A 24,812-nucleotide genomic window follows, 5' to 3' on the forward strand; every position below is an offset into this window, starting at 1 on the left:
TGACATTTTAAACCTGAGAAACTAGAAGCAAATGATGCTATTAGCTGAGACAGTGAATGGGTCTAGTATATTTTGAGATAGGAAATGCTAGAGTAATAAGTTACACAGCTACTGATAAAATTGCTAAATCACTTTGTATACAATTTGAGCCATCTTAAAAATAATTTGGGGAGCCGGGCGTGTTGGCTCACACCTTTAATCCCAGCACTCAGGAGGCAGAGGTAGGAGGATTGTCATGAGTTAGAGGCCACCCTGAGACTCCATAGTGAATTCTAGGTCAGCCTGGGCTAGAGTGAGACCTTACCTCAAAAAATAAAACAAAACAAAACAGCAATAATAATAAATAAAATAATTTTGGGGCTGGAGAGATGGCTTGGTTGTTAAGGAGCTTTCCTGTGAAGCCTAAGTACCCAGGTTCAACTCCCCAGAACACACATATGTCAGACGCACAAGATGGCACACACATCTGGAGTTTGATTGCAGTGGGTTGAGGCCCTGGCGCCCTAATTCATATTCTCTCTCTCTGAAAAAAATTATTTTTAAGTTGCCCTTTCCAGGTGTGGTGGTGGTACACATCTTTCATCTTGGCACATGGGAAGTGGTAGAAGGATCAGAATTTCAAGGTCAGCCTCAGCAGCATAGTTCAAGGCCAACCTGGATTACAGGACCTCAACAATAATTGGCTTGTACACCAGCCTGAACTCTCTTCTTCTTATTTATTTTATTTATTATTTTATTATTTTTGAATATTGTTGGCATTTTAGTAAAAGAATGAACAATAGCGTACACATTATATTTCATGCTTGTTACCAACTAGTCTATAAGTTTGATCTTTAAAATATTTCATTGTGGATGTATTGTGATTGATGCATACGAACATTTTCATACAAGTATATATTGTACATTGAGCATATTCCCCACTCCCATCCTCTACTGTCCTCCCTTTCTTAACCCTCTCTCCTTCCATAAACTCCCTTTGTTCCATGTGGTGGTTTCCACCTTGGTGTCACACCTGCCAACACGAGTCTGTGTATGTACATAGAATCTCGGAACCAGGTAAGAGAAGACAGAATACCTGTCTTTGAAACTGGCTTAGCCTGTTTGCTTAATGTAATTGTTTCTAGTTGCATCCATTTTCCTGCAGACTTCATTCTTTATTAGCCTCCGTTTCCTTTATGTATATGCTATCAAGTCTTTTTTTTTTTTTCTTAACTTTAAAATTGCCCATGTTATGCTGAACTAACCTGGAATACTAACTAAAACTAAAGTAACCTGGAAAGTGTGCCTTTCCCTTTAATCCTTGTATCAGCTGAAATGATTCTAGTTGTCACAGAAATACTTTAGTGACCTGAAAAATTTACTGGAATATACGGGCTCTTAAAAGTAACTAAGTAATTCAGACAAGACTGGCCTGAGCAGTCAGTGTCTCCAAAAATTTGGCTCTGCTTTCTGGTTCCTCTTCTGGTCCCAGTGTAGCTGCCAGCAGCTTTGAGACTGCTATTTCCTATTCATAGTCAATGTGAAAGAATTTTTTTTTACTTGGATGGTGAAAGGCAGGCTTGTTTCTGAGATTTTTGTGTATTGCCACAGATACACTATCCCAGCTCTTTGAGCAAATTCTTTTCCTTAAAGTTTATGTTTAGATTCAGTACCATTGTTTTTACACTGATAAATATAACCATGACAAGAATGGCTCCAGTGTGTATGTGTGTATTAGTGTTAGGGTTGTTGGGGGTGGGGGTAAGAGGCTAGAATCTGGCCGTGGTATAGCTGAGTTGCTTGTTAAGGGAAAAGGCAGTATTCTTATGCTAATCCAAGCTCTGGATACAAGCTGGGCAGCCATGCAAACAATAGTGTGGAGCCAGAAAGTCTGCTGTAAGCCCATTCCTTCTCAGAAGGCTTGTCAGACCCGGCGCCTAGAGCTGCCTTGCAGGAGGGACCCCTGGAAAGGGGAGTTTTCCTTACTGCTTTATGGAACTGGCAGCTGCCCAAGTAGTAGGAAATTCCCATACCTTTCCAGTAGAAAGTAAAAATTAAGGGTGGGGGGCTTAACAGGAAGTGGAAAGAATGACTTCAGTCTGTTTTTTCAGCTGACTTCAGCCTTTTCCTGTTTGGTTGGGGTTTTCTTTTCTAGTTTTTTTTTTTTTTTTTTTTTTTTTAAATTCTGATTGAACCGTTTAGTTTAGCCTTGTTGTTAGCGAAGCTTTACTTAAATTTTTTTTTCTCCTCTAGGTAGGGTCTCACTGTAGCCCAGGCTGACCTAGAACTCACTTATCTAGATTTAGACAGGCTTCAGACTCATGGCCCATCCTACCTATACCTCTGGGTTGCACCACCATGCCCTGCTTACATTGTTTTAGTTGAAAAATGATTTTTTTACATTGTATTATAATTTTGACTTCACATTTTTTTCCCCTATAAAAATAACTGTACCAATCTGTGGTTATAGCCAAATTATTTTATTTGTTTGAAAGAGAGCGTGCGAGCGAGCGAGCGCAAGAGAGTGTGCATGCCAGGGCCTCTAGCCAGTGTCAGTGAACTCCAGACACACGTGCACCTTGTACATCTGGCTCTACGTGATCCTGGGAACCCAACCCAGGTCCCTAGACTTTGCAGGCAACTGCCTTTACTGCTGAGCCATCTCTCCAGCACCAAATCGGTTTTTATATTTAATTTTTTAAGGTAGGGTTTCACTGTAGCCCTAGATGACCTGGAATTCACTATGCTGTTTCAGGGTGGCCTCAAACTCATGGCAGTCCTCCTACCTCTACCTTCCAGTGCTGGGATTAAAAGCATGCGCCACCATGCCCGGCTCGAATTAAATTTTTTTCATAATTTTGTTTATTTTTATTTTTTTATTTGAGAATGACAGAGAAAGAGTCAGAGAGGGGGGGGAGAAGGGAGAGAGGGAGAGAGGGAGGGAGGGAGGGAGGGAGGGAGGGAGGGAGGGAGGGAGGGAGAGAATGGATGCACCAGGGCCTCCAACCATTGCAAATGAACTCCAGATGTGTAAGCCACCTTGTGCATCTGGCTTACATGGGTGCTGGGGAATCGAGCCTCAAAGCCGTGTCCTTAGGCTTCACAGGCAAGCACTTAACTGCTAAGCCATCTCTCCAGCCCAAATTAAATTTTTGAGATGCCTGTTTGGTAGGTTTTAAATGTCAGCACCATTTTATAATTTTGATCATGTAGCATTTCAAATGTCTGTATTTTATTGTGTTCTTGACATTTGTAAATAAATATTTTTAATATATTATAAAAATTCTGATGGATCTGTAATTCCAACACTCTGGAAGCTGAGGTTAGAGAATCAATTTGAGTTCCAGGTCAGCCTGAGCTAGAATGAGGCTCTGACCCCTTCCTCAAGCAAAAAAAAATTTGAATGAGTTATTCTAGAAACTTAAAAAAATATATATGTTCTCAACTGGTAGAATTGAAAAATATTCCATTTCAAATATGGTTATGAAATCAGGTTAATAGTTTGCTGTATTATAATTATAGAAACAATATGAGACTAAGGGAAGTCCTCAGCATTTTTACTGTTAATAGTCACACAGTCTGCAGGATTTTGGGGTTCAGGAGGGGTCCCCCAGAGTTAATAAACCCCAAGTTTTGGGTTCTGTCCTACCTTTAAATAAGTAATTAATAAAGATGGACTTAAGAAGGCTAAATATGAATCATTAAGTTTATTTAGGGGAAATCATAAATTGTGGGGTTTATTTAAGGAAGATTGGGATTTAAGAGAAACAGGCCTTTAAAGAGAGACCAGGGCAAAGCTGCAAGCACGTGGTAGATAGAATTACAGGAGCTGGTGTAAGATTTAGAAGGAACACCCATGGAAGAAAGTTAAAAGGGCAGATGGTAGTAACTTGAAGAAGAATAGCAGAGAGAAAATATTCAGAAGAGTAATGAGTAGTCCGAGCAGAGGTGAAGGGAATCCAGAGAGAGAGAGAGAGAGAGAGAGAGAGAGAGAGACAGACAGACAGACAGACAGACAGACTGACTGACTGACTGACTGACTGACTTGCACACTGCCAGAGTATCCTGTAAGAATGAGGGAGGGACTGGAAGGCCACAGCCTTTATAGCATCAGGTTCAGTATGCAAGGGGAAGACCTGATTGGTGTGTAGATTTGGAGGGCAAACCCCAGAGCCAGCCCACTTGGGCCATTTTATTTAGGTCGTGTGCTAGACTGTGGGCAGCAGCAGCTGTGTAGATCAGTCTAAGCCACAAGGCCCATTCTTGTACCAGGGCTAGATGGCCTGTGGGGTGGCATCTCCTGATATTCTTTGGGCCTCAATCTCTAACTAAAACTGCCCTTTAAAAAGCCATCTTTCTCTTATCCTCCTTCATTATTATTTATTGAATGTGTAATATTGAGATGTAAAGTACTAACTTCTGGGTTGGTAATATTATGGCTGTATCAATTACTTTCTTTTTTCCAGGTAGGGTCTCACTCTAGCTCAGGCTGATGTGGAATTCACTATGTTGTCTCAGGGTGGCTTCGAACTCACTGTGATTCTCTTACCTCTGCCTCCCGAGTGCTGGGATTAAAGGCGTGCGCCACCGCACCTGGCTAGTTACTTTCTTATTTTTTTTAATTATTTATTTATTTATTTGAGAGCAACAGACACAGAGAGAAAGACAGATAGAGGGAGAGAGAGAGAGAATGGGCGTGCCAGGGCTTCCAGCCTCTGCAGACGAACTCCAGACACGTGCGCCCCCTTGTGCATCTAGCTAACTTGGGACCTGGGGAACCGAGCCTCGAACCGGGGTCCTTAGGCTTCACAGGCAAGCGTTTAACTGCTAAGCCATCTCTCCAGCCCAGTTACTTTCTTATTTATGGGACAAAATACCCCAGCAGAAGTGCAACAGGAGTTTTGGTGTGCCTTGCCATTATGCTAATGTACCAACAAATTTAGGGTATTCCAGATTCTTTTCTGGGAGGGGGGAAGGGGGTTATCCAAGGTAGGGTCTCGCTCTAGCTCAGGCTGATCTGGAATTCATTAGGTAGTCTCAGGGTGTCTCATGCCTTTAATCCCAATATTTGGGAGGCAGGAGGATTGCCCCTGGTAAGGGTCTGTTTATAACCTTATTGTGGTGGGCTTCACCCTTCAGGTTCCGGTGAACCAGAGTGATAGCTGATTGGTCAAGAAAAAGCCATGCAGCTGGGCATGGGGGCTCATGTCTGTGTGTTTGGGGCGGGGGAAGCAGCAGTGAGCAGCAAGCACAGTGAGCATATGGTGTGCCCAGGCCTCTTTCAGCTGCAGGTGAACTACATGCAGCACCACTTCGCCCATCTGTCTGGCTTTATATGGGTACTGGGAAGTTGAATCCAGGCCAGCAGGCCTTGCAAGCAAGCACCTCTAACTACTGAGCCATTTCTCCCATCTCACAATGATCTTTTGATTGTAGACACTGCTTAGACAGAGAACTGTGTGTGTAGTCTATACTGACCTTGAACTCCATCTTCTCGTCTCAGCTTTCCAAGTGTTGCGATTACCGGCGTATTTAGCGGTTAATGCAGTTTTTTTCTAAACAGTCTTCTGGGGCCTCTCAGGCAGAGCCTTAGCTTTCTATATCTGTCTGTTAATGAGGTTTGTATCTCCAACCCCAGATGTTTCCTTAAGCTTCAGAACCAGATGCCCAATAGACATTTGGGTAATCTCAGATATCTAAACTAGATTCTTTTTTAGGTAGGGTCTTGTTCTGTCCAGCCCAGGCTGACCTGGAATTCACTATGTAGTCTCAGGCTGGCCTCTCAAACTCACAGCTGGGATTAAAGGTGTGCGCCACCACACCTGGCTCTAAATTGGAACTTTTGAACTCTTCCCTTCATTCTTTACAAAATTCACTTACTTTCATTCAGTGATTGTGTACCAATATTTTGGGGTGTTCCTGGATCCTTGTCCTATGATAATTCAAAGAATGAAATCCACAGTCCAGAAGATAAGGTTTAGAAAGATTTATCATAGTTTAGAGCAGGGTTCTAAGCCTAGAACATAAGAGAAGGAGGCAAGATGGAGCTATTGCCCAAAGAGGCAGGAGGGGGTTTGAGAAGCCCACCTCGACACTCAGATATAGATATTTTTTTTGGGGGGGGGGCTTATGTTTGTTTGTTTTGAGATAAGGACTCACTCTGGCCCAGGCTGACCTGGAATTCACTATGTAGTCTCAGGGTGGCCTCGAATCCACGGCGATCCTCCTACCTCTGCCTCCCGAGTGCTGGGATTAAAGGTGTGTGCACCACTACATGCCCAGCTGTTGCTGTTTTGTTTTTTTTTGTTTTTTTTTGTTGTTGTTGTTGTTTGTTTGTTTTTATTTCTGTTTTTCAAGGTAGGATCTCACTTTTACCCAGGCTGACCTTGAATTCACTATGTCGTCTCAGGCTGGCCTTGAGCTCCCAGTGGTCCTCCTACCTCTACTTCCCAAGTGCTGGGAGTAAAGGCGCGTGGATTTTTTATGAAGAGTGGCTACATGAGGAAGACCAGGTTGGCAGGTTGCTATGGACAAAGACTGGATTTTACAGATTTGCCACTAATCCTAGGTAAAGATCAGAGTTTCTGTCCTCCAGGAAGGATGCAAGCTTAGTCTAGAGCTCTTTCCAGGAGAGTGTGACATCCAGATTTCTGAAAGCTTAGTGACATTTCCTGCTTTCAGTCAAGGAATGAAAAAACCATTTATTTTTGGGGTTCTATTACCCTACTGCCTAGCTCATTTCTGTCTCCTGTCACTTGTTCAGGCCAGAAACATGGGAGTTATCTCTGACCCTTCCTCACCAAGTGCCAGGCAGTCTTGGAAGTATGTTGTGAAGTCCATTCACTTGTACTGTTGGCACCCTAATCTTACCCAGGCTGGTCACTCTCCTAAATGTCCACAGTGTTCTTTTCACTGGTGTTTTGCTTCTGCTCTTGTTCCTTGCAATTCATTACCTAGAAACATGGCCCTGTCTTTTTTGTCTGCCAACATCTTCTTCATTCTGTCCCTTACTCTCATTGAAGAACATTATTCCCCATTTTTCTGTTCCTTAAGATCTTTGCACAGGCAATTGCCTGGAAGCCCCAACCCCCTTTCTTTGCCTGTCTTATTCTTTATATTTCAGAATGCCACTCAGCATGACATCCTCTGACCCCTCCATCTAGAGTAGGTCAGGAGCCGCTAGGGTCTGAAACTTTACTTCCTTGCCCATGTTTCATTTGTATTATCTTGTTCTGTGTCAAGAGTATAGTCTTGTCTTGTTTTTCCTTTTCCTTCCCCTCTCTCCTCCCCTCTTCTCCTCCCTTCTTTTCTGTTCTCTCCTCTCTCTCCTCTCCCTCCTCCTCTCCCCTCTCCTGCTGGGGGTCAAATCCAAAGCTTCCTATATGCCAGGCAAATGCTTTACCACTGTGCTGCATTCCCAGCCCCTGTGTCTTACTTAGTGATTAGGAACTCCATAACTATTTGGTCTGTTATGCTGTCATATCTGTATTCCTAGTACTTAGTTCATTCAGTAATGTGTAAACTAAGCATTTACTGAATAATTACAGAACAAATTTCAATGGCAAGGACACTTTACATAGAGTTTGAGCATTGGAAGGGATGATGAATCCTTGAGCGTAGTCTTCTTCCTTTATGCTCTTGTGACGATTTCAAGAGCTCACAAGTGCATAGTTGCTGTGACCTTTTCTTTCCTGTCATTTTCTTGTGTTTGTTTGTTGTTTTGAGGTAGGCTCTCACTCTAGCTCAGACTGTCCTGGAACACTCTGTGTCCTCCCAGGCTGGCCTCAGAGTCACGGCGATCCTCCCACCTCTGCCTCCTGAGCGCTGGGATCAAAGGCGTGTGCCACCACGCCCGGCTTCTGCCATTCTTTTCTTTAGAAGCCTGATCATGTGAAATACAGTGAGGTAGTTACCCAGTTTGATTATTGAAATATGTGTCTATTAACACTTGGTAAGACTGCATTTTTATGTTGACAGTTGTTGTTAGGGCAGGTGTGTAATAAACTTGTAGTTAGCTAAGAACTAATGATTGTTCTCTGTAAAAGTTATTATGTGTTGAGGCAACATTTGTTGAGTAGCTTCAATGTACTACTGAAATCCTGCATACTTATGATATATATTTTAGTTTAGATAGTCTATACAACATATAAAGGGTAATAAATACAGTATGGTGTACCAATTACTAAATAGAAGCTAGAATCAAACCTCTTTTAAATAACAGCCCTATCATTTAGCCTGTGCAAGTGCCTTCACTGCTAAGCCCCTGTTTTTATTTTATTTCTTAATTTTTATATTTATGTTTTATTTATTTTAATGAAGAAACATGCCAGGCATTTAAATATATATTAATTTCTAGGCAAGTCTTTTTTTTTCTATCTACGGAATAAATTATTAGAAGTTTAAGGTGTTTTTATTATATCCATTAAAATTCACATTCATCTGTTTTTGTATGTGTGCATAGTGTGTGTGGTGTATGTATGTGTCTTTCTAGATGCATGTACCTTGTATGTGTGCATATGGAGGCCAGATGAGAGCATCAGATGCCTTTAATCACTGCAAATGAACTCCATATGCATGCTTGTGTATCTGGCTTACATGGGTCCTGGGTAACTGAACCTTAGTCCTTTGGCTTTGCAGGCACATGCCTTAACCACTAAGCCATCTCTCCAGCCCCTTGTCTATATTTCTTTCAACCCAAAGCTGCTGTCTTTCAGTAAATCTAGAGATTCTCTGGGACCCACCCACCCACTGGGGTTACAAATGTGCATGGCCATACCCACTTTTAAAACAAAACTTTTGCAGGCTGGAGAGATGGCCTAGCTTAGCAGTTAAGGCACTTGCCTGCAAAGCCTAAGGACCCAGGTTCGATTCTCCAGGCCCCACGTACGCCAGATGCACTTGCATCTGCAGTTTGCTGTGGCTAGAGGCCCTGGTGTGCCCATTCTCTCCCTCCCTCCCTCTTTCTCTTTCCCTTTCTGTCTGTCTCAAATAAAAATAATTTAAAAAATGTTGTGGGGCTGGAGCGATGGCTCAGCAGGCAAGGCATTTGCCTAAAAAGCCTAAAGACCTGGGTTTGACTCCCAGTTGCCCACGTAAAGCCAGATGCACAAGGTGGTGCACACATCTGGAGTTTGTTTGCAATGGCTAGAGTCCTTGGCACACCCATTCTCTTTGTGTTGACCCCCCTGCAAATAAACATTTAAGAAATAAGACTGTGTGTATGTTGTATATGTTCGTGTATGCAAGTACATATGCCATGGTGCACATGTGGAGATCAGAGGGTAATTTTGAGCTTTGGTCCTCTCCTACCTTGTTTGTGAGGTCTTGTTTAGCACCGTGTATGCCAGGCCAGCTGGATTCCAGAGTCTCCTGTCTCAGCCTCCCACTCTGTCTTGCTATAGGAGGAGGGCTGGAATTACAGATGCTCACCACTGTGTCTCGCTTTTACATGGGTCTGGGGATTTGAACTCACGTAATTATGCTTACATAGCAAGTGTCTTCTCCTATTGATTTTTTCTTTCTTTCATTCTTATTATATTAAGGAACACTCCCCCCACCCCCGCCATGGAGAGTGAATTGAGACAGTCTCATTGTATAGCCCAGTTTAGACTGGAACTCTTCCTGTGTCTTCCTGTGGGAGTGTATATGTGGGGAGTCCCTATAGCCTCATGTGCTTGTGATTAAGCCTCATGCTTGACCCCCAGCTGTTGAAGCCTTGCTGGAGAAGGGACAGCTATGGGGGTGGACCTTGAAGTTTATTAGTCCAGATGCACGGAATGTTCACAGCTCAGCCACTCTTGTTGCTTTTCCCCTTGCTAATGTGACAAGATGTACTGCCTAGCTGTCTGATCCTGTATGCTTTCCCCATCAAAATAAAATTTCCCATTAAAACTGCAAGTTGAAATAAACACTTGTTGCATAAGCTTCTCCTGGTTGGGTGTTTTGTTCCAGCAGTGAGAAGGTTAACAGGTCCACATCTTGTCTCAGCCTCCTAAGTGCTAGGGTTATAGGCATGCACTATCCTACCCAACTGGAAGTTTATTTTATTTGTATAATTAATTGATTTAAAAGTTTTTATTTAATCAATTAATTTATTTATTTACTTATTTATTTTGAGGTAGGGTCTCACTCTGGCCTAGGCTGACCTAGAATTCACTAGGTAGTCTCGGGATGTTCTCAGACTCATAGTGATCCTCTTATTGCTGCCTCCTAATTGCTGAGATTAGAGATGTTTGGCACCATGCCTTCAGTTTTATTTATGTATTTGCATGTGGGTGGTGGGGCACACCAGGACCTCTTCCCTCGACAGACAAACTGCAGACTCTTGTGCCACTTTTTGCATCTGAATTACTTGGATGGGTTGGGAGTTGAACCCTTGCCAGCAGGTTTTGCAGTTAAGTGCCTTTAATCACTGAACTATTTTCTCAGCCCTGCGGAACTTTCTTTATGTCAGTACAGTAACTTAATTACATTATAAAACAGACAGAGAAAACTGTTGAAGTTTGTTGTATTTTGCTTTTTCCTTTTGAGGTGGAGCTTCCCTGTTTTATCCCACCTAGTTTAAAACTTCTGACTGCAATAGCCCTTTGAATAGTTGAGACTACGGATGTAAAAACTGCTGCCTGGTGGGATTTAATGTTTGTCTTAGCTGGCTCAGGCACAGAAATTACAATCTTTCACTGAGTTATTTACCTATGAATTACAGTGCCTTGTTTGTCTGTTTTGTTTGGGGGGCTTTTGGGGGGTAATGATTATTTTGTTTTAGTGAGGGTAGCTTTAATCTTCAAAAGTACATTTCACTGCCGGGTGTGGTGGTACACACCTTTAATCCCAGCACTGGGGAGGCTGAGTTAGGGGGATTGTTGTGAATTCAGGGTCATCCTGAGACTACAAAGTGAATTCTAGGTCAGCCTGGGCTAGAGGGAGACCCTGCCTTGAAAAACTACATATATATATTTGTATTTCAAAAGGGACAGAGCTATGGCTCAGTGGTGTGGCTCTTAACTAGCATGTGCAAGGCCTGGGTTTGATCCCCAGAACCACACACACAAAAAAAGGTTTTCATTTTTGTTCTTGGTTTGTTTTTCAAGGTAGGGACTCACTGTAGTTCAGGCTGACCTGGAATTCACTATGTATTCTCAGGGTGGCCTTGAACTCATGACGATCCTCCTACTTCTACCTCCCAAGTGCTGAGATTAAAGGTGTGTACCACCATGTCTGGCTGTATTGTTATTTCATTATTTAAAGATGTTTGATTTTGTTTTCCTCTCGGTTTTTGAGAACTTTCTAGCATACCATTATATTCATTGCTTTGTTAATATTTTTGTTTTTTAGGAATCAGAAGAAAGCAGCACAAGGTGAAGTCCTTGCCAAGTGATTGCAGCCTTCTATAAGAAAATTTCATTCAGTAAAGTCATTTAAATTAGTGAAGCAGCACAGTGGCAGTGTCCAGAAAGCATCAACATTGAACAATGACTCAGCTCTATACTTACACCACATTATTGGGAGCCTATCTATTCATCATTTCTCATGTCCAAGGTAATTTGATACTTGAGTAATTTCTTTTTTAAAAGCCCTTAAACTTCTTGATCTTTTACGTCCTGTCCCTTTCCCAACAGGCCTACTATACCAGCACAGCCTTTGATAAACAAAGAACAAATGTCATTTTTTAAAATCTTGTTATAGAAACCTCTTGAACTATTTTTAAAATCTTAACCTTGGGCTGGGGAGATGGTTATAGGCCTGACAGCTCTGGTTCAAATCCATAGCACCCACGTAAAACCAGATGTACAAAGTGACACATGCATCTGGAGTTTATTTGCAGTGGTTAGAGGTTCTGGCACATCATTAGCCCCCCTACCCCCCGCCACTTGTAATTTAACCAAATAAAAATATTAAAACAAAAATTCAGCTGGGCGTGGTGATGCATGTCTTTCATTCCTGCACTTGCAAGGCAGAGGTAGAGGATCATCATGAGTTTGAAGCCACCCTGAGACTACATATTGAACTCTAGGTCAGCCTGGACTAGAGTGAGACCCTACCTTGAAAACAAAACCATAATCTCAGCCTTTCTGAACCTATCCTGTCATCCAGAGTAAGGAAAATAGCACGAGGTCCTGTGAAGTATGCAGCTTAGCTCAAAGACACAGACTAAATGCTTAAGAATGAGCTTTAATGCCTTGCGTGGTGCTACACACCTTTAATCCCAGCACTCAGGAGGCAGAGATAGGAGGATCGCTGTGAATTCGAATTCGAGGTCACCCTGAGACTCCATAGTGAATTCCAAGTCAGCCTGGGCTAGAGTGAGACCCTACCTCAAAAAAAAAAAAAAAAAGAATGAGCTTTAAAATTTCTCTGTCAGCCAGCCAGGTGTGGTGTCATCCCAGCACTTGGGGGAAAAAGTTCTATCTCCTTTAAAATTCAGTGAGGGGCTGGGCATGTTGGTGCACGCCTTCAGTCCCAGCACTCGGGAGGCAGAGGTAGGAGGATCGCTGAGAGTTCAAGGCCACCCTGAGACTACATAGTGAATTCCAGGTCAGCCTGAGCTAAAGTGAGACCCTCCCTCTATTATATTATTTCCTGTCTCACTTCCAAGATAATTGTCTTTTGTTTTGGGGGGATTTTTGTCTTTGTATATGTACTTGAAGGTGAGTGGACAGCCTTGGGTATTATCCTCAGTCACACCTCCCATTTCTTTTTGTGAGACAATCTCATCGGCCTGGAGCTCTCTGATTAGGCTCTGCTGCCTGGCCTGGAAGCTCCAGGGATCCTTTTGTCTCCACATCCCCAGGGCTGGGGTTACAGTTGCATGCGACCACACCTGACATTGACATTTGCTTGAGTACTAAGGATTGAGCTCAGGGCCCCATGTGTGTGAAGCAAGCACTTTGCTGAGTACGTTATCTCCGTAACCTCATGAATTCCATTTTAATAGAAATAACTTTCCTATTCTCTTAGGAGATACACAGATAGTATGATTTCCTCCCCTGTGTTCAGGTTGTTATATGGTATACTTTACATATGGTAAACTTTTACATAATGAAATAACTTGGTGGTTAGTTACCAGATATATAAGCAAAGAAAAATCTTGGTAAGAATTATCTTTCTTCACTGAGTATAGTGGTTCATGCTTGTAATTCCAGTACTCAGAAGGCTGCCATAGGAGGACCACAGTGAGTTTGAGGCCAGTGTGGTTTACAGAGTAAGTTCTAGGTTAACCTGGGCTATAAAGTAAGGCTGTACCCCATAAAGTACATTTCTCTGGTAAAGAGTAAAATTTCTCCCTTTCATTTAAAAAAAATCCTTACAATTATTTTGTGACAACACATAAAAAATTCTCTTAAAAGAACAGTACAACTAATTCAGAAAAATTTTAGCTCCAGCTTTTATCTTGACCTGTCTCAGGAAAGTAAATGTCTCTCTACTCTGGTTTGTGGAAAAAAAAAAAAATTAAAATAGCACTTAACTCTAGATGTAAATACATTTCAGTTTATAATACATAAAATTAAAAATTTGAGCATTAAATGTTATGATACATATCTAAGTGTTTTACATAAAATTACTTAGATTTAAATACAAAAACAACAGCGATTTACATTATCTTTAAATTTTGATCCTTGGTCACAAATGTTAGAAGTGGATTTTGATTTTCAGTAACTACCCAACTAACAATGACTTAAGCAAGTAGAGATTTTTCACTAGGTAATAATAATAGGTGCTTGTTCAATAACTGAGTAGTCAGGGTGACATTTCTGTAATTTTCTTGGCATTTACCTCATGGTTATATAAGGGCTGCTGCTATCCTTACATGTGACAGGAAAAATGGCAAAAGAGCCACCACTGGCCTCAACTGGACCATATATATGTCAGTAAAGCAGAAGTGATCTCAGAAACTAGCCCCCTCAACAGATTTTATCTGAAATTGATACAGTTGATAATTGTAATTGGAAAGACCACTAGAAAATGAGGGTTGTCGCATTGGTGAATACTGTATTCTCATTGCCCTGGGCTAAACCCACTATCTCTTTCACCGCACTCCATAGCAGATTCACAGTTTGGCTACCTAGGTAAAAGGAAGAAAAAATTGTCATTAGTTGGAAAACTCAAAGGGTCTGGGATATATATATTTTTTCTTTTTAAATTTTATTTATTTTTTTCTCAATTAAAAAAAATTTTCCATGATTATAAAAAAATATCCCATGGTAATACCCTCCCTTCCCCCTTTTCCCCTTTGAAATTCCATTCTCCATCATATCCCCTCCCCATCTCAATAAGTCTCTCTCTTTTTGATGTCATGATCTTTTCCTTCTCTTATGATGGTCTTGTGTAGGTAGTGTCAGGCACTATGAGGTCATGGATATCCAGGCCATTTTATGTCTGGAGGGAGCACGTTGTAAGGAGTCCTAACCTTCATTTGGCTGTTACATTCCTTCCGCCACCTCTTCCGCATTAGACCCTGAGCCTTGGGAGGTGTGATCGAGATGTTGCTCAGTACTCCAGTCACTTCTTTCCAGCACTATGATACCTTCTGAATCATCCCAAAGTCATTGCATTTGAAAAGAGAAGATTCTCTACCCAAAGTGAGAGTAGCATTAATATAAGGGTATAAATATTAAGAGAAGTGCTTACTGGGCAGTTTGATAAGGATAGTGTATACATTTTTCCAGACATCAGCAGATGTTATACCCCTAGGCTCACGAGTACCCCTGTTTTAAGTTTTCAGTATCAGGGATGTGTTTCCCCCCATGGAGCGGGCCTCCAGTCCAATTGGAGGGCAGTGGGTTTCCACCATGACAAATGTGCTACTATTGCATCCATTGGCTCATTTGGGCTGGCTGGTCAATTATAAGGCTTGCAGTGTCCACTGTTGAGTATCTTCACTGGTGGTGTATCTTTCTCCCATTGAACTGCATGTAGAATGGCTTTTTCCACCTTTCTGTCAGCTGGTCTACATGGAGGAGGTTATCAGCTCAGTTCCAGCAGGATTTCTCAGTGGCCTTGCAGCCCAAGTATGTGGAATCTTCAGCAATAGGGTCTTACCATCGATTTCTGGTGGGAAACCAAGGGCCTCAGCAATGGCCTATAATGTTTTGGGGGCATCAGGGATCTCCCTGGCCAACAACTCACTGGAGGTATCCCATCCCTGGCACTGAAATTTTTCTAGCAACGGTTTATGGCTCCTGAGTGTTCCATTGTCCGAAACTGGAGGATTCCATATGATTTATTTGCATCCTCTTAGATTTTGATTAGGCCTCCCTCCACCTTTCCTTTACTCAATCTCTTCCCCTGTGGGATATGTTTTTATTTCTTCTGTCAATAAAGCTATTTTCAGCCACAGGTAATAATAACAGATAATTCAAAGTCCTGCAGCAGAGGAGTTGACATCACGTACATGTTAGCTCACTCACGGCGCAGTCCTGCAGCAGAGGAGCAGACACCATGTGCATGTTAGCTCACTCATGGCGCAGTCCTGCAGCAGAGGACACTGATCACATGTCTATGTGGAAACTTAGAGTTGGCAGTGTCCAGTGACAGAAAGATGGATAACTCTCCCTGTCTATTAAAGTGCTATAGAAACTTTCCCCTGAACACTTGTCCCTTTGCTTCTAATCTTAGTCATGGAAGTTCATTATGTGCTCTGGTTCACCAAATCACTAGCAGAGAGAATGTAACTGAAATTGTTGCATTAGACCAATCCTGAGGGTATGGCCCTACTTTCTTGAATCACATGGTGGAGGGCAAACACTTAGAAATGGGTATATGTGTGCATGTGTATATATTTATATGCACATACACATGATACCAACCAGGTAGAGGGGGAGTAAATGAAGGATTTGTTTTAAGTTCTCACATAGGTCTAGCTAACATTCTCTTACATGCAGTAAGTATACTAAGGTAATGCCCATGATATGAAATGTCTATAGTTTTTCTTAAAGGGGTATATGTACCCTAATGTTTGACCCACTTGGTACATTTGGATGCTAGTTTAGGACTTCTGGTTAGTGTGTAGTCCTTTCCTTCTGGTCCATACATGCCTTATCATGGTTGAGCAAGATGTGGCTGAAAGAGTAGTTATCAATGTCCAGGTAGTCCATGATGAAAAACAAATAGAACAAGCACTACATTCAGAGGAAGGAAGATGTAGCCATTGCTGTGCATATCATACATTCAGAATAGTCACTTTTTTTTTTGAGATTGCTCAGTGGTTAAAGGTACTTGCTTGTAAAGCCTGATGGCTTGGGTTCAAATTCTCAGTACCCACATAAAACCAGATGGCATGAAGTAGAACATGAGTTGGGAGTTCATTTGCAGTGGCAGGAGCACCTGGTGTGCCCATTCTCACTCTCTGCTTGCAAATAAAATATTTAAAAAATAACAATAGTCACCTTAGAAGCCAGTTGTAGTGGTACATGCCTTTAATCTCAGCACTGTGAATTCAAGGTCAGCTTGGGTATCTTTACTTGTCATACTGATGGATCTTGACCTCTCCATTATTCTCTACTATCTGTAAAATAAAACAGCTTGGACAAGAGTGAGAGCAGCTTTGATTTAAGGAGATATACATAGTATTTGAGAGACTTCTTGATGTGTATGCCCATGCTACTTATCCAGTGAATGCTGAGAGCTTCTCTCTAGGGTCTGTGAGTTTCCTGGCCGTGTGGTTCTGACTTGGTTCCCAATACCGGGTATGAGTTCTCTCCCACTGAGCGGGTCTCCTATCCAATCAGAGGGCAGTTAGTTACTCGTATGGGTTATGTGCCACTATTGCACAGGTATGTACTTCTTGTCCCTGGTTGCTTCTATAGCTTGTAGGATCCCCACTTGTTCATGCTGTTGGTGTCCTTTATTCCCCCCGCCCCCCAGTAGTTCCCGTGGCATGAGGCTCTGCTAGCAAAGGACTGAGTTTCCTCTTAGTTCCAACCTGTCCTCCCAGTGTCCTCTGGCAGCTTGTAATGTCTTCAGCAGTAGGGTCTTACTGGGCAGTAACCAAGTGTTTTGGTAATGGCCAGCATTGTTTTGGAGACCACGTAGGTCTTCCTGACCAACAGCTCAGTGTGGTGGTAACCTAATTCTGGTCCTGAGATTCACCAGCCAGAGCCAATAGTTTTAGAATTAAGCTTTCTCAAATTATCTGACAGCCCCCAATATTTGTTTCCTGGTAATATTTCTCTGGCTTCTGATATTCCTTGACTAATGTTTCTACCTTCACAGCCACAGCTGAGATGGGCTTAATGGGAAACACTCTTTCTGGAGACACTACATTTTGGCAGCCTGCTTTTTATTGAGGTTTGAATGCTAGAAATTGCTTCAGTTGAAGTCAGCTATTTGGATCTCTTCAACAGTATAGACCCTTTAAATGTCTAGTACTCTGGTGTTCCATATGTGTCTGCTTTTTTGCTTTAGGTTCATTAAATGCAGTTAAGTATCTTGCTTACATGTGGTATTATGAGGCTTCCAGACCTCTAGCCACTAACCTTTGTCTTGCCTCTTGTGGCGTTTGCTTGAGTGACCTTGCTCTCAGACACTCTGCTCCTTTCCTGTGCTAAAGATCGACTGTGCTTTATTTAGTTATATAGGATTTACACAGGAATAAATTTTTAATAAATACCAAAATGGTACCAAATGTCTATATTTAACTGGTTTTTACTCTTCATTCTTCTAAGACTATAAGCTTCAAGTCTAATAGAGAACTGTATTTTTACTTCATCACCCTAGCCTCTCAGAGCTTAAAACAGTGCCTTGAGCTTTGTAATTATTCCCTACATTTTTTTCATTTAATAATTAATATGGCTAAAGGAAAGAAAAAGCTCACTTACTAAAACTACATTTGTTGGCATTTATTGTACATTAGTAAACCCAGTAGCAGCAAACACCTGTAACACATTTTAGTCTGTGATTATTGTTTCCTGCAAGAAAAGATCTAGATTTCTTAGAACAATCACCGATTTTTCAGGATGCCAGGGAAAATGCAAGGTGACTATGAAAGATCTTGACTAGAAACCAACAGAAAACTCAAAAGATTCAAGGAAAGGACGTTTGAATTGCCTAGAAATAGAACAGTGTGAACATTGGTAAGGATGGTAACTGCAGTAGATGAAATAAATCATGTTTTAAGCCCATGTATTTGTAATGACACTTTAAAAACTAATTGGTATGATGCCGTGTGTGGTGACGCACACCTTTAATCCCAGCACTCAGGAGACAGAGTTAGGAGGATAACCGTGAATTCCAGGCCATCCTGAGACTACATGGTGAATTCCAAGTCAGCTTGGGCTAGAGTGAGACCCTACTTTGAAAAACCAAAATAAACAAATAAATAAATGGAAACTAATTGGTAGGGATTGGAGAGATGGCTCAGCAATAGATTCTTTCCTGTTCATACCGCACCACTCTCTTCTCCCCATCTTTGACATTTGGTGTTCTTGAAATAAGTGAAGTATAAGTTCTGTAGTAACTTGGTGGATTACTGGAAGCTTAGCCATTGTGCTTCAGTATTGATTTCTTAAAGGAGGTAGTGGTGGTGTATGCACAAACCTTTCATGTATTTTTTTTCCTGATGTTATGCTTCTGTTAACTAATACTTAGTACTGAATTTCTTTACTTAAATACTCAGCACAAGAAACTTGAGACTTCAAGGTATGAGAGCACTAATTCTTAATAACAGTATTCTTACATATCATCAACTTGTGAATATGTTTTACTTATTTCAGTATTGTTAAAACCCACATTAACGAACATGTATTTCTTATTTATTTATTTAGTTTGTTTTTTGAGGTAGGGTTTCACTCTGGTCTAGGCTGACCTGGAATTCACTATGTAGTCTCAGGGTGGTCTCAAACTCACAACAATCCTTCTACCTCTGCCTCCCAAGTGCTGGGATTAAAGCGTGCGCCACCATGTCCGGCCGTATTTCACATTTATAATGAAGTTTATACAGGTGTTTGGCTCCAACAGTCATTGTCTTGGAAGGGATAGGTGACTTCAGCTGATTCAGAGAGAGGGAGGAATTACTAAAAACTGTTGTTTAGCTCTGCTCTACTTCTGTCTTCAACGATTCAGTATTGATGCAGGATTTTGGGGTTCAGGAGGTATCCTCCAAAATTTATGAACCCCATGTTTTGGTTCTGTCCTACCTTTAATAAAGAATTAATAAAGATGGCCTTGAAGGATAAATTATAAATTGTTAAACTTACTTAGAGGGAAATCACAAATTGTGGGGTTTATTTAAGGGAGGTTGGGGTCTAGGAAGGGAGGCTAAACATGTGGGGAGGAGTAAACACACTCTCATGTGGAGACACTGTAGTTTATGTTTCACTTAAGAGAAACTGAGGCTTTTGTTTGTTTGTTTGTTTTGTTTTTTGAAGTAGGGTCTCACTATAGCCCAGGCTGACCTAGAACTCCTGGTGATCCTCCTACCTCTGCCTTCCGAGTGCTAGGATCGAGACTGGAGTAGAGCTGCAAGTATATGGAAAGTAGAAGCTAGGAGCTGTGCAGGGAGACTTAGGAGGTACACTCATGGAGTCCACCCTGAGTTTCCCCGGGGAAGAAAGTTAAAAGGGCAAATGTTGGTGAATTAAGGAAGAATAGCAGAGAGAAAATATCATGAAGAGAGTAAAACTCATGGTTACCCTGAGTTTAGACTAACTATAGAGGTTGCAAGTCTAGAGTTGGTGAGAGCACCTGTGTGGTAATTTAGGAAACTATAAAGCAAAGACAAGCAGGAAAGTTTAGGTCAAGAAACAATGGTGTGTTCTCCCACCAAGAGGCCTGATGCAGGTGCGCGTCCAAGCAGCCCAGGGTAAGAGCCAGAGAGCTCCCCTCCCCCGCCCCAGTACACATACCAAGGATGGCTCCAGAAGAGAGGGAGGGGCTGGAAGGCCCTAACCTTTACAGCAGCAGATTTGGGTGTGTAAGAGGAGGGCCTAACTGGCTAGTAAATTTGGAGGATGAACCCAGGGGTCAGCCCACCCAGGTACCTCACTAGACGGTGGGCAGCAGGAGTGCTGTATATCAGTCTCCATCAACATGAGTTCTATTTCTTTCTTTCTTTTTTTTTTTTATTTATTTGAGAGAGAGAGAGAGAGAGAGAGAGAGAGAACGGGCGCGCCAGGGTTTCCAGCCACTGCAAACGAACTCCAGATGCGTGCGCCCCCTTGTGCATCTGGCTAACATGGGTCCTGGGGAATTGAGCCTCGAACCAGGGTCCTTAGGCTTCACAGGCAAGTGCTTAACTGCTAAGCCATCTCTCCAGCCCATGAGTTCTATTTCTGCCAAGAGTTCTGTTCTGTGCCAGGGAAAGTTGACATGTGGGGTGACATCTGGTTCTCTTTGGGCCTCAATTGCTAACTGAAACTGCATTTAAAAAGCTAACTTTGGGCCTGGAGAGATAGGCCTAAGGACCCAGGTTCAATTTCCCAGTACCCACATAAAGCTAGATGCACAAGGTGGCATATTTGTCTGGAGGCCTGGTGTGCCCATTTTTCCCTCCCCGTCAAATAATAAACAAATAATTTTTTTTTAAAGCTGGCTTTTTTTTTTTAATCCTCCTTCAGCACTAGGTATGATGTTGCCTGTCATTTAAAACAGGATTCTACTTCTAAAGTACTAGTCTCCAGCAACCTTCGGATGCTGACAGTTGGATTCAAATCAAAATGATCCTGAAAGAAAAGTTTCTGGATAGCATAACTTATTCCCATGTCCTTAAGTTCCCTTACTTTAGCAATTAGAGTTCTCTGCAAGATGCTTAGTTAACTCTTTTTTATGTGTGCCTCTGGGGGGGAAAAAAACTTTTTTTTTTTTTTTTTTTTTTGAGGTAAGATCTCTCTCTAGCCCAGGCTGGCCTGGAATTCAATATGTAGTTTCAGGGTGACCTCAAACTCACGGCGATCCTCCTGCCTTTACCTGTTGTCCTGGGTTCAATTCTCCAGTGCCCACTTTATGCATCAGGTGTTTTGTGTGCATTGGAGAATTGAATCCAGGACAACAGACTTTAGTAGAAAGTGCCTTTAACTGCTAAGTGACTCCCCAGCCTGCATTTTTTAAAATTTTATTTTTATTGAGTTATTTGAGAGTGACAGAGAGAGAAAGAGGCAGATAGAGAGAGAGGGAGAATGGGCATGCCAGGGCCTTCAGCCACTGCAAACGAATTCCAGATGCATGCCCCCTTGTGCATCTCAGCCTGCATTTTTTAAATAATTGAGATAATCTCAGCATTACCTAAGTCTTTCCTCGTTTTGAACCTTGAAAGTTACAACTTACAGACAGCTGGGTGTGGGTCTTGGGCTGTACTCAAGTACACAAAGGGTAGGCTCCTCAGCATTGGCAGCACTGAACCTCCTGCCTGCTCTTAGGGTATAGGAGACTTTCAGGTGAGGTTCATGACTCCAAGCTTTTAAAGTCAGAGACTTGCTGGGCCTGATGCTCATGTCAGAGCAAGCTCGGGCCTTCATGGGCAGCACCCACAGCTAGTGGTATAGACTCTGAGCTTCTTTACTCTTTACTCTTGACAGCTCTTGGGAACTCTTCTAGCCACCAGGCTCACCACTTCAGCTCTTTGTAGCATCCTGCCACATTTCCACATCTATAGTCCTTCACAGTCCCTGCCCCTGCCACCCTGTGGAACTCTCCAGCAGTGTATGGGAGGCGGGGAGGGCCTAAGGGATCACTCTTCAGCTCCCTTCTGTGTGCTAGATTGCTGAGCCTAAAAACCCAGGTTTCATCTGCCCTTAGTGTTTCTAGTTCAACCCACTTTACTTATAAAGACCACAAGTGAGCAGACCATTCAAAGTAGAAACCTTTTTTGAGTCAAACATTGCAATACAGTAGGGAAGTTTCCAGGAGAAGCCTCTAGGGCTCTAACAAGAATGGGAAATAAGTCAGGCATGGTGGCACACGCTTTTAATCCCAGAACTTGGGAGGCAGAGGTAGGAGGATTGCTGTGGGTTTGAGGCCAGCTTGAGACAACATAGTGAATTCCAGGTCAGCCTGATCTAGAGTGAGACTCTACCTTGGAAAAACAAACAAACAAAAAAGACTGAGAAATAGCCTGTTTATTTGACTAGAAAAGAGGTGTGACATGTGCTCTTACAACCACAGCTTTGCATGTAGGAGGTGGCCAGTTTGACTAACCATAGACACAAAACTTACTTGTGAACCAGTCGTAAGCCTCACAGTGTTCCAGTAGGGATTTTTTGCCTAGTTGCTAGGAAAGTGCCCCCTCACCTCTTGAGTGAATAGATGCAGGATAGGCAGTGCCCTTTAGACTTGCCTGAGGCTTCTCCTGCCTGCAGTGGAGTTTCCCAAACCTCAAGTATGAGTTGCCTGAACAGTTGTGATTGGAGTGAGGCTTCGTGACAAGGTGGTAACAGTGGCAGCAGTGTCCGTGCAGCTGGAGGGAGCTTTCTCAGGAGCCGCAGTGTGTGCGAAGCAGGCGGCCTGTCCTGCTGATAGCCCTGCCAGCTGTCAAAGAAGGAGCTGTTACTTGACGGCTCGTTCAAAGTAGTTAGGCACCAGGAAAAGGTCTGGCAGTGGTCAAGTAAGTGACCAAGTGGCTGTTCCTAATACTTTGACTTATTTAAGGTGGGGTGGGGGAGGGCAAGGGCGGGAGGGATGGCTCAGTGTTAAGGTGCTTTCCTATAAAACCTAAAGACCCAGTTTGATTCCCCAGTATCCACGTAAAGCCAGACATACAGGATGGCGCATACATCTGGAGTTCGTTTGCAGTAGCTGGAGGCCCTGGCACATCCAGTCTCTTACTTTTTCTTTCCTCTTCTCTCTCTCTTCCCCCTCCCTCTTTCTCACAAACAAATGACTAAATAAGATATTCTAAAGGAAAAAACAAAACACTAAGTGTTCTTACAAGATGAGCTTGCCCCTCAAAAGTACTTAACAGTACTTAGTTAAACAGTAGCCACATGCCTCTGGGGGAGAGGTTTCTCTGCTCTGCCTCATAACCATGGACTTCATTCTTTTTATTTTGGGCGCTGGGGTATGGGTGTCAGTGCAAGCATGCATGTCTGAAGTCTAGAGGTCAGAGAACAGCTCCAGGTGTCAGCCCTTACCTTACACCATGTTTGAAGCAGGGTCTCTCACTGTTCACCACGCTGCATTCACGAAAGCTGGTCCTCCGTCTTCCATGCCTCCCTCCTCACTGTATGTATGCTTGGATCATAGATGGTCTTGCTATATCATCCAGCTTTATGTGAGTTCTGGGATCTGAACTCAGATTCTTTGATTCTCCCACTGTCACATACACTGAGCCATTTCCCCAGCCCTCTTTGGTCATTGGTTTTTTTTTTTAAATATTTTATTTATTTGGAAGCAGAGAGATGTCATTCTTGTTTGTCTCCTATTAATGCAAAACTCGGACCATGACCATCTCTACATAGCTCAATACCCACTATATGGTGTGTATAACAGTAATTAATTAATGTTATATGAATGAAGTGTATTCAGAGTGTATTAGCTGCACTTACTATAAGGAAACTTACAATCAAATAAATAATAACTTTACGGGAGTGATTTATTTACTAATTTCTGTTTTGACTATAGGGCAGAATCTAGACAGTATGCTCCATGGCACTGGGATGAAATCAGACTCTGACCAGAAGAAGTCAGAGAATGGAGTGACCTTAGCACCCGAGGACACCCTGCCGTTTTTAAAGTGCTACTGCTCAGGACACTGCCCAGATGATGCTATTAATAACACATGCATGTAAGTATTTGGTGTCACCCTTAAGAGTAGGAGAAGAAAAGTGTATTTAGTGCTATTTTAAGAATTGTTAGAATTGTCCAAGGATTTTTTATCTTTATATTTGGGATTCTTCCAAATAGGTAGGTACTTCTTGTTTTGAATATAGAAACATAATTGCCAATCATTAAGTAGTTGATTATTTTATTATGTCATAATAGAGTTTTTTGTGCATTTTTTGCATTGCTGGGAATGGAACCCTGGGCTTCTTGCATTTATAGACCAGTGCCCTATTGCTGAGCTACACTCCTAGCCCATGTATGTACATATGTACATACATATGTATGTATGTGTGTAGCCATTCATTCAGTGCTTCTAAAAAAATTATTATTATTTATTAGAGAGAGAGAGAGAGAGAGAGAGAGAGAGAAAGGAAGAGGTAGATAGAGAGAATGGGTATGCCAGGGCCTTCAGCTGATAGAAATGAACACTAGACTCATGTGCATCTGGCTTATGTGGATCCTGGGGATTCGAATCTGGATCCTTCAGCTCTGCAGACAAGCACTTTAGCCACTAAGCCATCTTTCCAGCCCTCAGTGCTTTTTTTTTTTTTTTTTTAAATATACTTGAGGTTTTATACATGCTATGCAAGCAAGCACTATGCCATTAAGCTGTGTGCCAATCTCAATTTAGTAATTTCTTTTTTCTTGTTTTGCATATACTCAAGTGTATTTTCAGGTACATCTGCCTGTATGCACATGTGCATATAGAGGCCAGGGGTTGACATCAGGTGGCTTCCTCAGTTGCTCTCCACCTTGCTTTTACAGACAAGTCTCTCACTAAACCTGGAGCTCACAGAGTCTGTTAGACTACTAGCTACAGCCCCAGCACTAGGATTAGTTTTTCCCCAGCACTAGGATTAGAAGTATGTGCTGCAATGTCTTGCTTTTACAGGGGTTCTGGGGACCCGACTTTAACTCCTTATACTTACACAGCACGCACTTAAACCTAATTTAGTTTTTCCTTTTAAAAAAATGACTTTTATTTATTTATTTAAGCTAGGAGTGGTGGCACACACCCCATCAGGCCGAGGTCGGAGGATAGCTGTGAATTCCACCAGTCTGAGACTACATAGTGAGTTCTA

General features: G+C 42.2%; 1 protein-coding gene across 1 annotated transcript in view; it reads left to right on the top strand.

Annotated features, from left to right (window-relative positions):
* The window catches only part of Bmpr1a (bone morphogenetic protein receptor type 1A), a 127,282-nt gene that overhangs the window by 79,137 nt on the left and 23,333 nt on the right, over positions 1-24,812 (top strand). The window contains exons 3-4 of the mRNA XM_045137378.1: positions 11,314-11,517; positions 23,530-23,692. Of these exons, the coding sequence (XP_044993313.1) occupies positions 11,451-11,517; positions 23,530-23,692 (230 nt within the window). The 5' untranslated portion in view covers positions 11,314-11,450. The remainder of the gene's footprint in view (positions 1-11,313; positions 11,518-23,529; positions 23,693-24,812) is intronic.

This window comes from Jaculus jaculus, chromosome 18 (assembly GCF_020740685.1).
Source record: "Jaculus jaculus isolate mJacJac1 chromosome 18, mJacJac1.mat.Y.cur, whole genome shotgun sequence".
Lineage (NCBI taxonomy): Eukaryota > Metazoa > Chordata > Mammalia > Rodentia > Dipodidae > Jaculus > Jaculus jaculus.